Source organism: Ixodes scapularis, unplaced genomic scaffold (assembly GCF_016920785.2).
Source record: "Ixodes scapularis isolate PalLabHiFi unplaced genomic scaffold, ASM1692078v2 PGA_scaffold11__112_contigs__length_91849675, whole genome shotgun sequence".
Classification (NCBI taxonomy): Eukaryota; Metazoa; Arthropoda; class Arachnida; order Ixodida; family Ixodidae; genus Ixodes; species Ixodes scapularis.
In genome coordinates, this window is record NW_024609837.1 from 57,031,252 (window position 1) to 57,044,681 (window position 13,430).

General features: G+C 47.2%; 1 protein-coding gene across 1 annotated transcript in view; it reads right to left on the reverse strand.

Annotated features, from left to right (window-relative positions):
* LOC8035797 (MAU2 chromatid cohesion factor homolog) overlaps positions 1–13,430 on the reverse strand; it is a 56,916-nt gene that overhangs the window by 34,589 nt on the left and 8,897 nt on the right. The window contains exons 5-8 of the mRNA XM_029966209.3: positions 4,621–4,743; positions 3,684–3,839; positions 2,949–3,098; positions 1,252–1,342 (exon numbers count right to left, since the gene is read on the reverse strand). Of these exons, the coding sequence (XP_029822069.1) occupies positions 1,252–1,342; positions 2,949–3,098; positions 3,684–3,839; positions 4,621–4,743 (520 nt within the window). The remainder of the gene's footprint in view (positions 1–1,251; positions 1,343–2,948; positions 3,099–3,683; positions 3,840–4,620; positions 4,744–13,430) is intronic.

A 13,430-nucleotide genomic window follows, 5' to 3' on the forward strand; every position in this document is an offset into this window, starting at 1 on the left:
GGGGCAGAAAAACAGATCGCAAAATGTACTTGTGGCGTAGGAAGGGTACACCGTTAGATGTGCTTTGGGGGAGGGAAGGAACACTGTTAGATGTGCTTCAGGTGGGAGGGAAGGCACCATTAGATGTGCTTCGGGGAGGGAAGGCACACTGTTTGATATGATTCGGGCGGAGGGAGGCACATTGTTGGATGTCCTTTAAGAAAAGGGAAGGCACACCGTTAGATGTGCTTTGGACGAGGGAAAGCACACTGTCAGCTGTGCTTTGGGGGAGGGAAGGCACACTATTAGATGAGTTTTGGGGGAGGAGAGGCATCCTGTTAGATGTGCTTTGGGGGAAGGGGAGGCACACCATTAGATGTGCTTTGGACACTCGAGCTACGATTCCTGGAACAGGTCTTTGACTGGTGTTTAGCGCCCAATTCAACCCATTCTTGATCATGTGTATGGATGGTTGAGCCAAGCAAAAATCCTATCAACCCACTCATCAAAAGTGGTCCTGAAGTGCTAACAAATGACAACACGGGAACCACCTGTCATGCTGTCAGATGTTGCACTCCTGGCAGTTGGTGCTACAAGTTCAGGCAAAAACTGTGAGCAAATGCAAGTGTCACTATCATCGCAAAGTCCCGAGTCCTAGCTGCTGAAGCTTCTGTGGACTGCCGAGCTGGAGAGCGACTTGCAGCAGAACAGGCACCTGCCGCATCCACCGCCGCTCCTGTGACACTGCCAGGGTCGCAACTGGCAACATGACACTTCTATCCCAGGCAACACGCCAAAGGAACACCTGTCTTGGCACAAGATTGGCAATCTTAGGGGCCTAACTCGAGCCTGATACGGTTTTGCTCCAAGGCATTAGTTAGTGTAAGAGTACTTTTCTTTGGTGTTTCTATGGTTTTTTAGTGGCTTGCCACATAATCGCCAAAGCAACCTTGGGCCATTTAGGCCCAAGGTTGCCACACAAAAACCAGACAACCAGAAGTCAAGCCTAACTCTAGCATCTGTTTGGCGATTTATGTCTAAAGGTGAAAGCAATGAAGCCTAAGTTTGGCACTGGTTTGGCAAATTAGGTCAAATTTGAGTCTATCTCGGCATTTTGAGGTCCTAAATTCCCTGACAAAACCCAAATTTTGGACCTAAAGAGCTGTGCTACCTGAGATGATGTCAACTGGCGGAAATCTAGGGACCACTTTTGAAGACGCAGTAAACGCGCCCGTCAAAGATGCGTTTCAGGCACCACAGTAAGGGCCTCACTTTTGAGCTTCTCAATCTGCATGAGGGCCTTGTCGGTGTACTTGTGGGCCTTGTCCATGTAGCCAGCCTGCATCGAGTGGAGCACCGTCACCTGCAAAGAGCAGCACCCATGACTCCGCTTCTGCCACCTGTTATAAAGGAGTTCACTGGTCATAATAAACTACATATCCCAATGCTTCTCAAACTTTAACGCAAACATATTCGGCAGAAGTCTGTGTGGCTGAGTTAAAATTACGATCAAGGAAGTCACCACCAACCAACCCCTAAATGTGAGGAGGCCCAACATTTCAAGATAGACTTAGTTTCTTCTTAATGAACGACTGTGACCATTAAGGATTGGCTTTCTCTTCCAAGAGTGGGTATGACCATTGAACCACAGCAGTTTCTACGTTGAACTATAGACATTGTCTTTTTTCTGTTTCTTTGCCTTTGTCACATGACACAAAGGCAACAAAAAAATGCCCCGAAGTGGCAAGATTAATTTAGCGAAAAATAAATAATTGCCCCCTTGGCCTAAAGAAAAGCCGGTATCAATGGCAGGGGTTCTCAATCTCTTTGATCTCGAGGATCCCATAGCTGGCTCGACTGAAAGCCAAGGAACCCCTCCTAGCCTCGACCCTGATGCAATAAAGTGGAGCAAAAACCTACCACTCGTATTCACCAGGCGCGAGTAGCGCCTGTTTAACCACTGACTAGCGACGTCATCGACTAAAATGATCACGTGGCAGGCGATAGTCGCCGCTAAGTGAGCGCTTGGTATTTACCGGTCGTGTTTAGGGCCTAGTCACCCCGTGCGACTAAGAAGTCGACTAATTAGTCATGGGGTAGGGCTAGCTTAGCCGGTGTTTAGCGGGTGACTAGTGGCTCAGCGCCATGGCCGACTCGTATCACCGCTGACCGCCAGCGCTATAACGAAGCACTTACTGTCTCGGAATGCTGGGGGACACATCTAGAAAGATTCGAAGGAGCAAATATTGCGTAAATAGCCATGTTCAAAGGCCAGAGATATTGCTAAAGCGATCTCAGCAGGGCAGTGGACGGCGCAAAAAAACACATTTACGGGCGCTTCCATAATTGTTTATGTCGCTGGCAATGCGGCTTCTGTGTTTCTCCCTGGCGTTGTTTTAAATTTTTCTTCGTAAAACTCTGTCTCGGACAATATGTCTCTCATTGTAACTTTTTTTCTTGATAAACATTTAAGGTTTAGTTTTTATAGGAAAAAATACCCATTTACGCAGTGGCGTTTAAGTACGGATATGCGTGACCTATCTTTCTACGTCGCTTCCGCTTGTTAGTTCTGACTAGATACTCACCCGCTCCCTTCGCGCTCGTGAATACCGCAGAACATAATCACTCGTTAGTCGCGGATTTCTCGTTTAGCTCGCGACTACTTAGTCGTGCCCTAAACTTAAAACGGCGCTAGTTAGTCGTGCCTGGTGAATCGGGTGTACATATTTTGAAAACAACATTGTGCACACTAGGGAGTGTTTTGAACATAGTTTTGCATCAGTAGATTGCTTAAATATGCTAAGATAGTGCTTAATTTTTAAAGAAAAAAAAACCACTTCACTTAGGGGCAGGGCTGGCTGAATAAATTCGGGAGCACGGGAACCCAGTTCGAGAAGCCACGATGTAAGCCTCTAAGGTAACGACTGAATATGGACAGCACCTGTTTGATGAGAAGAATGGAGACCCACCAGGTAGACAAGCACGCACATGTGCTCCTTGGGCATCCAGTGGAACATGTCCCCCGGGTGTGCGGGCACCCCATCCTCGTCCGAATGCAGGGACGTGATGGTCTGGATGCCCTGCTGCAGCTGCTTCAGGCAAGGCTTCACGCTCTTCACCTGCACAGCAAGGGAGTGATTAGACATTGCTCACACGGTTCATTTCACATCATATTTTTAGAAGACACCGGCACTATGCATTGTACCGAGATCGACAAATGCTCACGAGCATTCCAACAATTTAGAGGCATTGTTATCGTGCCTGGAACATCTCGCCGACTGGTGTGTTTACTGCGTCCTAAAACATGGTCCTTCGACTTTCGCTGTTGACGCTATAGATGCGTCCCCTTGTCGCCGGCCGTGACCCTGGCAGTGTCACAGCAGCGGTAGTGGATGTGGTAGACGCTTGTCCTGCATGTCGCTCTCCAGCTTGACATGGAAGCTTCGGCAGCCAGGAGTTGGGACGCTGCGACGACGACGACAACGCTTTTGTTTGCTCATACTTTTAGCCGGGAGTTTTAACACCAACTGCCAGGATTGCGACATCTGCCAACACGACATACTGGTTTTCGCAATGTTTTTTGTTGCAATTTCAATACCACTTTCGATGCATGAGAGGAAAAGGACGCTAGACACACCAGTCCAAGATGCATTCCAAGCACCCTAATGAAACTGCCCGACGGAAACCGAGCGTCCGAAACCCACCTGCCCCGCCGACAGGTAGTGGCAGACTTGGAGCACCAGGAAGAAGACCTTGAGGGCCTCCTTGTGGTGCATCGAGCCCTGCCAGGCCTCCACAAGCTGTCCCGCTTGGTTCAGCACCTGGTGCACCTCCGACAGCTTCCGGTCCACCATCAGCAGCTGCGTTCGTCGGCCTCCTCAGCAGGGGCGGACTTACCGGCAGGGCCGTTTCACGTCTGTATACTTCCAGCTCGAAATCTTGCCGAACGTCACGTCGATTAACTTTCAGCCTACGTCTTTCTATGTGCGGAGGCAGCGTTTTCCAGCTTGTACGAGTTAATTTGCATCGCGACAGGCTGTACTGGCCAGGAAGGTCGGCAACGAAAAAGATCATCCGCTGCTACTCGATTTCCATTCATGCTGGTCTTTATTCGGAGTTAACGTGAGCCGGTTATGACCGACGTGTTTTGACCCATGTGAGGGAAGTGCCTCTTCACCGGTGAAAGGAATGAGACAATATTCATCCTTCCTCCAACTTCTGTTGCCGGTCAGGCAACCTCAACTCAGTTACCTTCCCCTCCCAAACCTCTATTTTTCCCTCACTGTCTCGCCTTTGGCAAATACAGGGAGATACCCTTTACAATAGAGTAACTAAACATTCAGCCATCTAACTTTTTATTTTTTTTTAATTTTTATAAATTTTGTTAGAGAGCACGTGCAGTGGGCATTGGGTACTACAAAAACCCTAAATATAAAGCGGGTCGTTAAAGCTGTGGCATAGCCCTGTGATAACACCTCCGACGACGGACGCCCTACATCAACGACGGATGTCATTTTCAGTGGTGGGAAAAGCCCCCAACAGCTATCACTGTAAAACATTGTACATTTAATTTTTTGGGGGGACATCCCGTACAGAGGGGTTTGGACAGCCCCCGGTAAATGAGAGAATTCCTGCACCCACCATGCCTTCGCTGAGCAGAAAGAGGATGCGGGTGTAGTGGGCCCCGGCCATGTGGGAGTACTCGGCCCCCATGCCCAGAAAGCTGCAGGCGCTGTGATAGTCCCGCTCCGTGGCAAAGATTTGCTGTGGAAGAAGGATGAAGCGACTGTAGTGCGGCGCGCCAGCCAATCCGGCGCTGCCCGAAACGCGTCCCCAACTGATGTGTTACTGCATTCTAAGAAGTAGTCTCTCGACTTCTGCCTGACAAAGCCTTAGATGTGGCGCGCTGTCGCTGGCCGCAATCCCGGCAATGTCACAACGGCAGTGGTGGATGAGGCAGATGTCTGTTCTGCTACATGTCATTGTACAGAGTCACCGTTTACGGAAGTTTCAACAGCCAGAAATTGAGACTCCGCGACGACAGCGACATTCGTGTTTGCCTATACCTTTTTGCCAGGCTTCTCGCACCAATCGTTAGATTTCTGGTGTCTGACAACATGACATGCTAGCTTTCATGATGTCATTTGTTGCCACTTCGGTACCACTTTCGACGTATGAGTGGGATGATGATGATGATAATGATGGTGGTTGTGGTGGTGACGGCTATGATGATGATGGTGATCATCATCATCATTATTATTATTATAATAATAACAACAACATATGTTTAATGCATCAAAGTAATTCCTTTCAGATGAAGCTCATCTAGGCATCCACTGAGCTCCTTGTACTGATTCTGAAGGTTTCCAGCTGAACGTAGAGGGAAAAAACCAAGGAGTGAAGAAAAAGAGACACACACTGCTGGACTATCAACCATTTACTTTTTTTCCCTCTACGTTCAGCTGGAAACCTTCAGAATCATATCACACCAACCAGCTCAGCTCCAGGCAGTCCTTGTTCTGGCCCAGCAGGCTACGTCTCAAGCTGGGACATCATTTCGTCCACCTCATCCTACAGCCGGTCCCCTCTTTGCACTCTTCGGCAGTCTTCCACGATGCTCTTGCAGGTTCTCTTTAAGACTACCAACAGCATGTATGCCATCAGCCTGTCGGTGACTTCGAGTTGTTTCACATAACCTTTGAAATGTATTGTCACGAGACCATCCTAGGTCATCACCACCGGTACTGTAATTACTTTGCACCCGGGGTACATTACCATGAGATCATTTTTCAGTACGTCGTATTTCTGAGATTTTTTCAAATTGGTCTTGGCCAGGATGTTCTTGTTGGTGATGCAAACCTCAATGTGTAATTTCCTTCGTTCTTCAGTCATGTATCATCAGGTCGGGCTTGTTGTATTCAAGGGACACTTCCGTCTCAACCTTTAGGTCTGATTTTTTCCTTACCCTATTATTCGATATTACCTTTTCAACTTCGTAATTTCTCAGCTTACTCTGCTTCAATCCATACTTGTTGGTGTATAGGAGGTGAAGGCATCTGACGACTTCATCATGGCGTTTCTTGTAGTACAGGTCCAACATTCCGCCACAATGTGTCGCCAGGTGTTCCACCGACCTTGAGCCCTTGAAGCAGTGGGGACACCTTTTTGACATTCTTCCCAAGTACAGGTTACGACCCTGTAATTTGGTAAGCATCCCCTCCTGCTGTGGTGACGTGTTGCCCTTCGTAAGCCACATTGATGACATTCTTCGGTCGTAAATGCTGGGCACCACACTGCTGTTGTCGTCGTCGTCGTTATCCTCGGCTCGGGCATCTTCACTGGCACTGTATCCGTTATTGAAAAGAATGGCATGCAATATCTTCTTCTTTAATTGCCTTATTCAACTCTTTTCCTGTTTTTTTTCGGATGTTTTTCTCAGTCAGGTTGGTCTCTTCAAGTTAGTACTTTTCCTTCAGGTACTCACATATTCGTCCAAGCTGGTTTTTTTCCTCTTTTTCCTGTTCCATCAGCGGTCTTGTCTTCAGGTTATTTTCGAGAGATTTTAACATTTTCAAGAGCATTAGCTCAGCTTTCTCCACCACGCAAGCGAGTCCTCTTCCCAGTTGGTAGCGCTTCAGGTATGGCCGGTCCATATTCGCCGCAATCCTTGTCACCTTATACTTGCTCAGGATCTTTCTCACCTCCTTGTGAACCGTTTCATAATCTCTCGGCTTGAAAGGCAGGAGACCTATACTATAGTAATTGAGTGTTGAGAAGGCAAATTCGTTGATTCCTCTAAATAGGTTGGCAGCGTTTAGCTTTGTCTTACAGAGCATTCTCGTTCTTTCGGTGGCCTTGTTGGTAACGATGACCTTGCTCTCATCTGTCACCAGATTTTGTGAGTCTTCCATGATGCCCAAATACTTGTAACCTCTGTGATCTGTGATCGTCCACCATCTCTCCGAAGACTCCACTGTTTCCGACGTTACTCGCCGACTTCTGCTGATTCACCCTTAGTCCCATCGGACAGAGCGTTCTTTCGGTTAGGCCACAAAGTCTGATAAGCGTCTCTTCTCTGTCAGCCAGTAATTTGATGTCATCGATGAAAATCAAATGGTTGCATTCGATGTTGCCCATCTGCAATTGTTTACAGTTCTGGTTAAGTCAGCGGCTGAAGGGTTCCAACGCAAGAACGAACAGCAACGGCGAGAGGCCATCACCCTGGAGGAGAACTTTGTTAATCCTCACCTGGCCAATCTCGCTCTGACGACAAACCAGGCTGGTGCTGTGGAAGGCCAGCGTCCCCTTGATGAACTTGATGATGTTCTCCGCCATGCCCAACTTCGACAGTACGGCTACCAGGTACTCGTGTTAGACGCTGTCATACACTTTCTGGATATCAATCCAGGACGTAAACAGCTTGTTGTGTGCTTTTGGCTGAGCACTTTGTTGAGGAGGGCTTGCTGTTTGGCGCCTGGGCAGCCTCTTCGAGTACTCATCTGGTTGGCCGAGATCACCTCATTCACCTCGCACAGGTCCGTCACCAGGGCTGTGACAACATTGCTCAGCAGCTTGTAGATGTTCGGGAGACAAGTTATAGGGCATAGCTCTTTGCCCTGGTTTGCTCGTTTCATCTTTGCGATAAGGTATGTCGTGCCCATGTACAGTTGCTCGTCAATCTTCTCGGGGTCAACAACTGCTTTGACTACCGTAAAATCCCAAGAGATGCCCCACCCCCGAAAGATAGCCGACCCCAATTTTTGGATTGATTTGCTATATTCTTTTAAACACCGAAAGATAGCCCACTACTAGTAATAGTAGTGCTGTGTATACCGTAAAAACCCAAATATAATACGAGTTTTTTTTCTTCAAATTTTGCTATGTAAAATTCGCGGCTCGTATTATACGCGGGTCCTAACAATTTTCAGCTTCGATGAGGCGCGATCTAACGCTGTTTGACGTAGTTTCGGTTTCGAAGCAATAAGGCGCTCACAACAGCTATCATCATCATTAAAATCACAATGTTCGAGGCGCCACCATTCGTCAACAGTGAGACTCGGCAATGGCGTCGGCGCAAAGACGATAATCAACCGCCTTCAAAAAAAAAGTCCTTTTGGTTGCGGAAGGCATCGGCAACAGGGCAGCCGGACGACAATTCGCCGTAAATGAGGGCAGCATCCGTGGATGGAGACGACAAAAGCAAGCTCTGTTTGCGTGCAACGGAACGAGAAGAAGCTTTAGGAGCCCGAAGAATGGCATGTTCGCCGACGTCGAGGCAAGTCTCAGCGACTTTGTAAAAGAGCAACGTGAACGGCACTTCGCCCTAACTTTCTAAAAGAGCAACGTAAACGGCACCTCGCCGTAAACACCGAGCTGCTGCATGAGAACTTTGGTGAGCCGACATTGGGTTACTCGCTTTATGCACCGTGCCAAGATTTCACTGCGTCGGCGCTCGCTCGTCGCTCGTTCTTTGGAATATTTTCGTAGTCCTGATTTTGTTTCGTATTATACGCGGATAAATGTTTTTTTCGCAGTCCTCAAATTGTGTTTTGTATTATTCGCGGGTTTCTACGGTACTCTTCTACTGGTCCGTCGTTCGTTTGCGCTGTATTCGCGTTCCAACAAGCTTCGAAGGGACACAACCTAAAAATAGCATTTTTTTTAAACTTTTCTTGATTGTACATTGAAAGTTAGCCCACTTCATATTTTCACCCGATTTTCTCTTGATGTTAGGTGGGCTATCTCTCGGGATTTGACGGTAGGAGGTCGGTGCAGGGGCGGATTTAGAGGAGGGGTCTGGATGTCCTGACCCCCCTCTTGATTTCTGCATGCGTAAAATTTAGGGCGTGAAACAAGGGAGAGGGGGAGGGGGTCCCTAAACATATGGTATGCTGACCAACAGCTGACCCCCCCCCCCCCTCAGGAAATTCCTGCATCCGCCCCTGGGTCGGTGAGATGAAAGTGAAGTGCAGTCAGCTTTTTAATGAAAAAGCTGAATACGCCGTCGGGCCCTGGTGTCTTCCAGTTGGACAGGAACTTGATCTTCTCCTCAATGACCCACTCAACTCTTTCCTCTTCAGCTTGGGTCTGAAGCTCCACTGGGCCCAATAGGTCAATCAATTCCTGGTGCTCTCCTTCTTCGTCATCAGTCGCCCAGATTCCTCTCCAGAAAGTAATCACCTCATCAACATCGATGTTCTCGTCTATCTTTTCCTGGTCTTTGTCAAGTCTCTGGTAGAATGTGGACCGATTGAACCTCACTCTCCGATACTCGGTCCGGTTTGCCGTGATGACCAGTCTTTTCTGAAAGACCGCCCTTTTCTCTTCGATCTGGTCCTCAAGCTTCTTCAACTGGTCCTCGTTGTTCGAGTGGTACTGGCTGGCTTTGCAAATTCGTTTTAGTGCTCTCGTGGGAGCCTTGTTCCGTTTGTGACTGGTGACGATTTGCAGCTCTTGACTAAACTTTGTGGGGATTGTGATCCCTCAACATTCTGTCGCGTCAGCGTTTTGGCGCGCCGTGGCGGCCGCGCTGGCGTAGCGAGAGGCGGCGCTGCTTACCACTGTGAGTGGCTTCCTCCTCTCCCCCCTTGGGGCAATTTCCGTAACGAACCCCCGCACAAAGGAGATCGACGTGTCGCTCCTAGATTGGCCACTTCGCCCCCGCGGTTATCTTAAAACCAGCGGACAGCAGTCTCGCTTCTCTCTTCTTCCTGGGATTCGGCGGTGGCGACAACGGGGACCCTTCCGGCGCACCGGTGAGCGTTTACCCCGTACTTTGTACCTTTGTGAACGACCGTTCGGCCGTGGGCGATCTCCACACCGACGGCGTTCACCAGCTTATAGCCGCTGTGTTGTTGTTATTTTGTTTCATTGTAAATAAACAGTTTATCACCGTTACCAACGTGACTGGTGTCTCATTGCGCTCGACGAGCAGCATGCCACGCGAGTGCGAACCCGCTTCGCGGTAGAGCATCTCGCCGCGAACGTGGTACTCCCAAAGGCAGTGGCCCTAAGGAGGACCACAACTTCTCTATCTTTTTTTTTTTTTTGATGGCCTCCTACCAGTTCACCTCTTTCTTTGGCTTCTTGGTCACCTCCTCATATGTCAGCAGGCAAGCGTAAACCAAATCATTGAGCTCTGCTAGAGTATTTCCCTTCTTTTCCAGCTCCTCTCGCTCGATCACCAGATTGAGCATCTCGATGACCTGATAGTTTACTTCCTATCTGTATACCTTTCTTGTTCTTCTTTGGTCAGTTTGTTGATTAAGGGCCAGCTCAATGTTATTAGCCAGCAGATTCTTCACACTGGCATCCAGTTGGCTATTTGTTATGGTCGCTGGCAACGGCCATTCTCTTACTTCGGTCACCTGACCGTTGCCCGATTGAGTAGGCAGTTGTCAATTTTTCCACCGGGTATACTTGTTTTTCGTTGTTGTCGACGTTACATTCTGGTTATGCTTCCGATTATACTGGACTGTTATTTTTGGCTACCAACCGTTGGGCATCCATCCATATGGTCCTTTACTTCACTCGATCACCAGGGCCAACCATCTTTCTGGAGTTGTCTCCCTGTCGAATCGCCTAATGAACGCCGCAAAAGCCCCTTCATTGTCGCCAGGTTCCTCATCATCATTGCCGTTCTGGTCAGTTGGTGGTTCTGTTGGTTTGTGGTCATCGCCTGTTGGGTTGGCACTGTTGTAATCGTCGGTGATGGCTGCTGGGGTTGGTGCCGAATGCGTCGATGGCCGTTGCACTCGCGAGATGTCGTTCATTTCGGAGAGGTTTTCAGTTCCGACGCTCATGGATTTGTTATTTTGTGTTTCTATCCCTGTTTGGAAGTGACACAGTCGTTGGTTTTCCGACAAACACCAGAAAACCAGTATCATGGCACTCACAGAATTGGAAACACAACTGCCATAGACGTCTTCTTCATCTTTTAACAACAATAATCACAAAAATAATATTAATATAAATATTACAAAACAAAAGACAAAAATTATTTAGTAAAAAGAAAATTACTCAACAGGCAGCGGCAACGCAGAGACTGATACTACGGTGCCTGGAAGGCGTTTCCAACTGGTGTGTTTACCGGGTCCAAAAAAGTGGTCCCTCGATTTCTGCCTGATGATGTCATAGAAGTGTCATGCTGACACCGGTCGCGAACCTGGCGGCGTCCCAATAGCTGTGGTGTATGCGGCAGATGCCTGTTCTGCTGCAGGTCGCTCTCCAATGTGACAGTCCACGGAAGCTAAAGCGGCCGGAAGTTGGGATGCCTGGAACGCCGTGACGACAGCGACGCTCGCGTTCGCCTGTGGTTTTCGCCAGCATTTCTACGACCAACCGCCAGGATCGAGACATGCAACAGCATGACACTCCGGCTTCTGTGACGTCATTTGTTGCCACCAGGGATGGGCAGTATTTCAAATACAAGTACTCAAAATACGTATTTAAAATACTTTGTGAATTTTGCATTTGTATTTAATTGAAAATTGGGTAATGTATTTGATGTGTGTATTTAAATACTAAAACGTGGGTATTTCAAATACAATTGTAAATAAATACAATTTTGTGGGCGAAAATACATCCCTCAAACGCTAGTCCAGGGCAAGAACAGTGACGAAATCGACGTTCACAGGCAGACTGGCTAAATAAGTGCCTGTGACAAGTTGTGATGCTTTCAAGCCTGATTTCCATCCATATTTTTGCCTGGAACATTCTAAATGTGCGGGTCGTCCAGATTTTTCGTAACTGGTGCGAGTTGCAACAATAAAAAATTCTCTAGCTAGTGCTGCGCGTCTTGGTCGTCTCGGTTCTTTGTTGGTCTATACCAAAATGTAATCGACAAAAAAAGCTGCCTGAAGCTCTGTACTTTTTTCACCTATTACGTCCAAGCTTATTACATTTTTTTTGTGATTATATTTTATTACGTTACTAGAGCCTCGCACACTAATTCCCAAGTATGCGATGCAAAATGAAAATGAGATACCCAAGAACCCGTTGCAGGTGCCCTGAAGTCGCTGACGCAAATTTTGAGGAATGTATTTGGAAAAGTATTTGAAGGAGACCAAATACATTTGGTTGTATTTGTATCTTGTACTTAAATGCTTTTTTGGAAATGTAATTAGATTTGTAATTAAATTCATTTTTGATGAAGTATTTTGTATTTGTATTTTAATACATATTTGCATTATTTTACCCATCCCTGGTTGCCACTTTGGGACCACTTTTGATGTATGGGTGGTCCCAAAGTGGCAACGCTAAACACACCAGTCGGAGACGCGCTCCAGGCACCATACCGATACATAGACGTCGAGATTTGTGGTGGCTACACTGGTCTAAAGCAACTGGACTTGAGAAAGTGGTGAAATGTTGCCTGGCAAACGAATATAAAAGAAAACATTAAATGTCTGGCTGAGCGAAAATTGACGCGAAAATCTAACCTTATGAAGGAGCTAAGTCAAGTCTATAGCACTCTTTGCAACCTTACATATATTGAATGCTATACACACCAGTTAGAGACGCGTCCCAGGCACCAAATTTGGGGCTTTACATGCTAAACCCACTAAACGCATCTAGAATGCTTCAGCGGAGGATTAATTTCAACCACCTGAGCATCTTTTGACGAGCAAACCGAAATCTTGGTTATGTGCAACTTTCTCTACAATGAGCCTCCGTCAGACTACGGGCACCTTGGCCGGGATCCGAACCTGCCACCTGAGGATCTGTAGGCCGATGCCTTGCCTCAGAACCTTGCCTCGGAGTTCTAGGCACCATACTATTGATGTAGCTTTCAAAGGACTCATCCAAATATTTATAAGCAGAAGCTTTACTGAATAGATGAAGACCCCACACAAGACTTAATTAAGAAATACAAAACGAAAAATGCAGAAGGTAAGAACAAATGACTGGAAACAAAAGATCAACTTCCTTCACTGCTAAACATTTTTTATAAACAAGCCGACTTTTCGTTACCATTTCATCGATACAAGAACAAAATAAAAAAAAAGAGAAAAACTCTTATCCACAATGAAGTAAGTTTTTGGGAAGCAGAATTTTTGAACTCTCGTGATGTCAAAAGATTTACACTGAACATATGCCTACCGTAAAATCCTGAGAGATAGCACCCCTAACATCAAGAGCGAATCGGCTGAAAATATGGAGTGGGCTAACTTTCGGTGGCCAAGAAAAATTCCAAAACATTGCTATTTTTAGGTCATGTCCCTTCCAAGCTTGTTATGGTAGTGAGGGGCAATGAAGCAAAGATGACTGTACTTCCAAGTCAGTAAAGTTAGCTTACATCCCGCCATAGCCAACTAGCCGCATTTACGCCGAGGCCATCATTGATCCCAACAGTACTACTAAAAATAGGCTATCTTTCGGCGTTTAAGAAAATACAGGAAATCAAGCCAAAAATAGGGGTGGGCTATCTTTATGGGGTGGGGCATCACTCA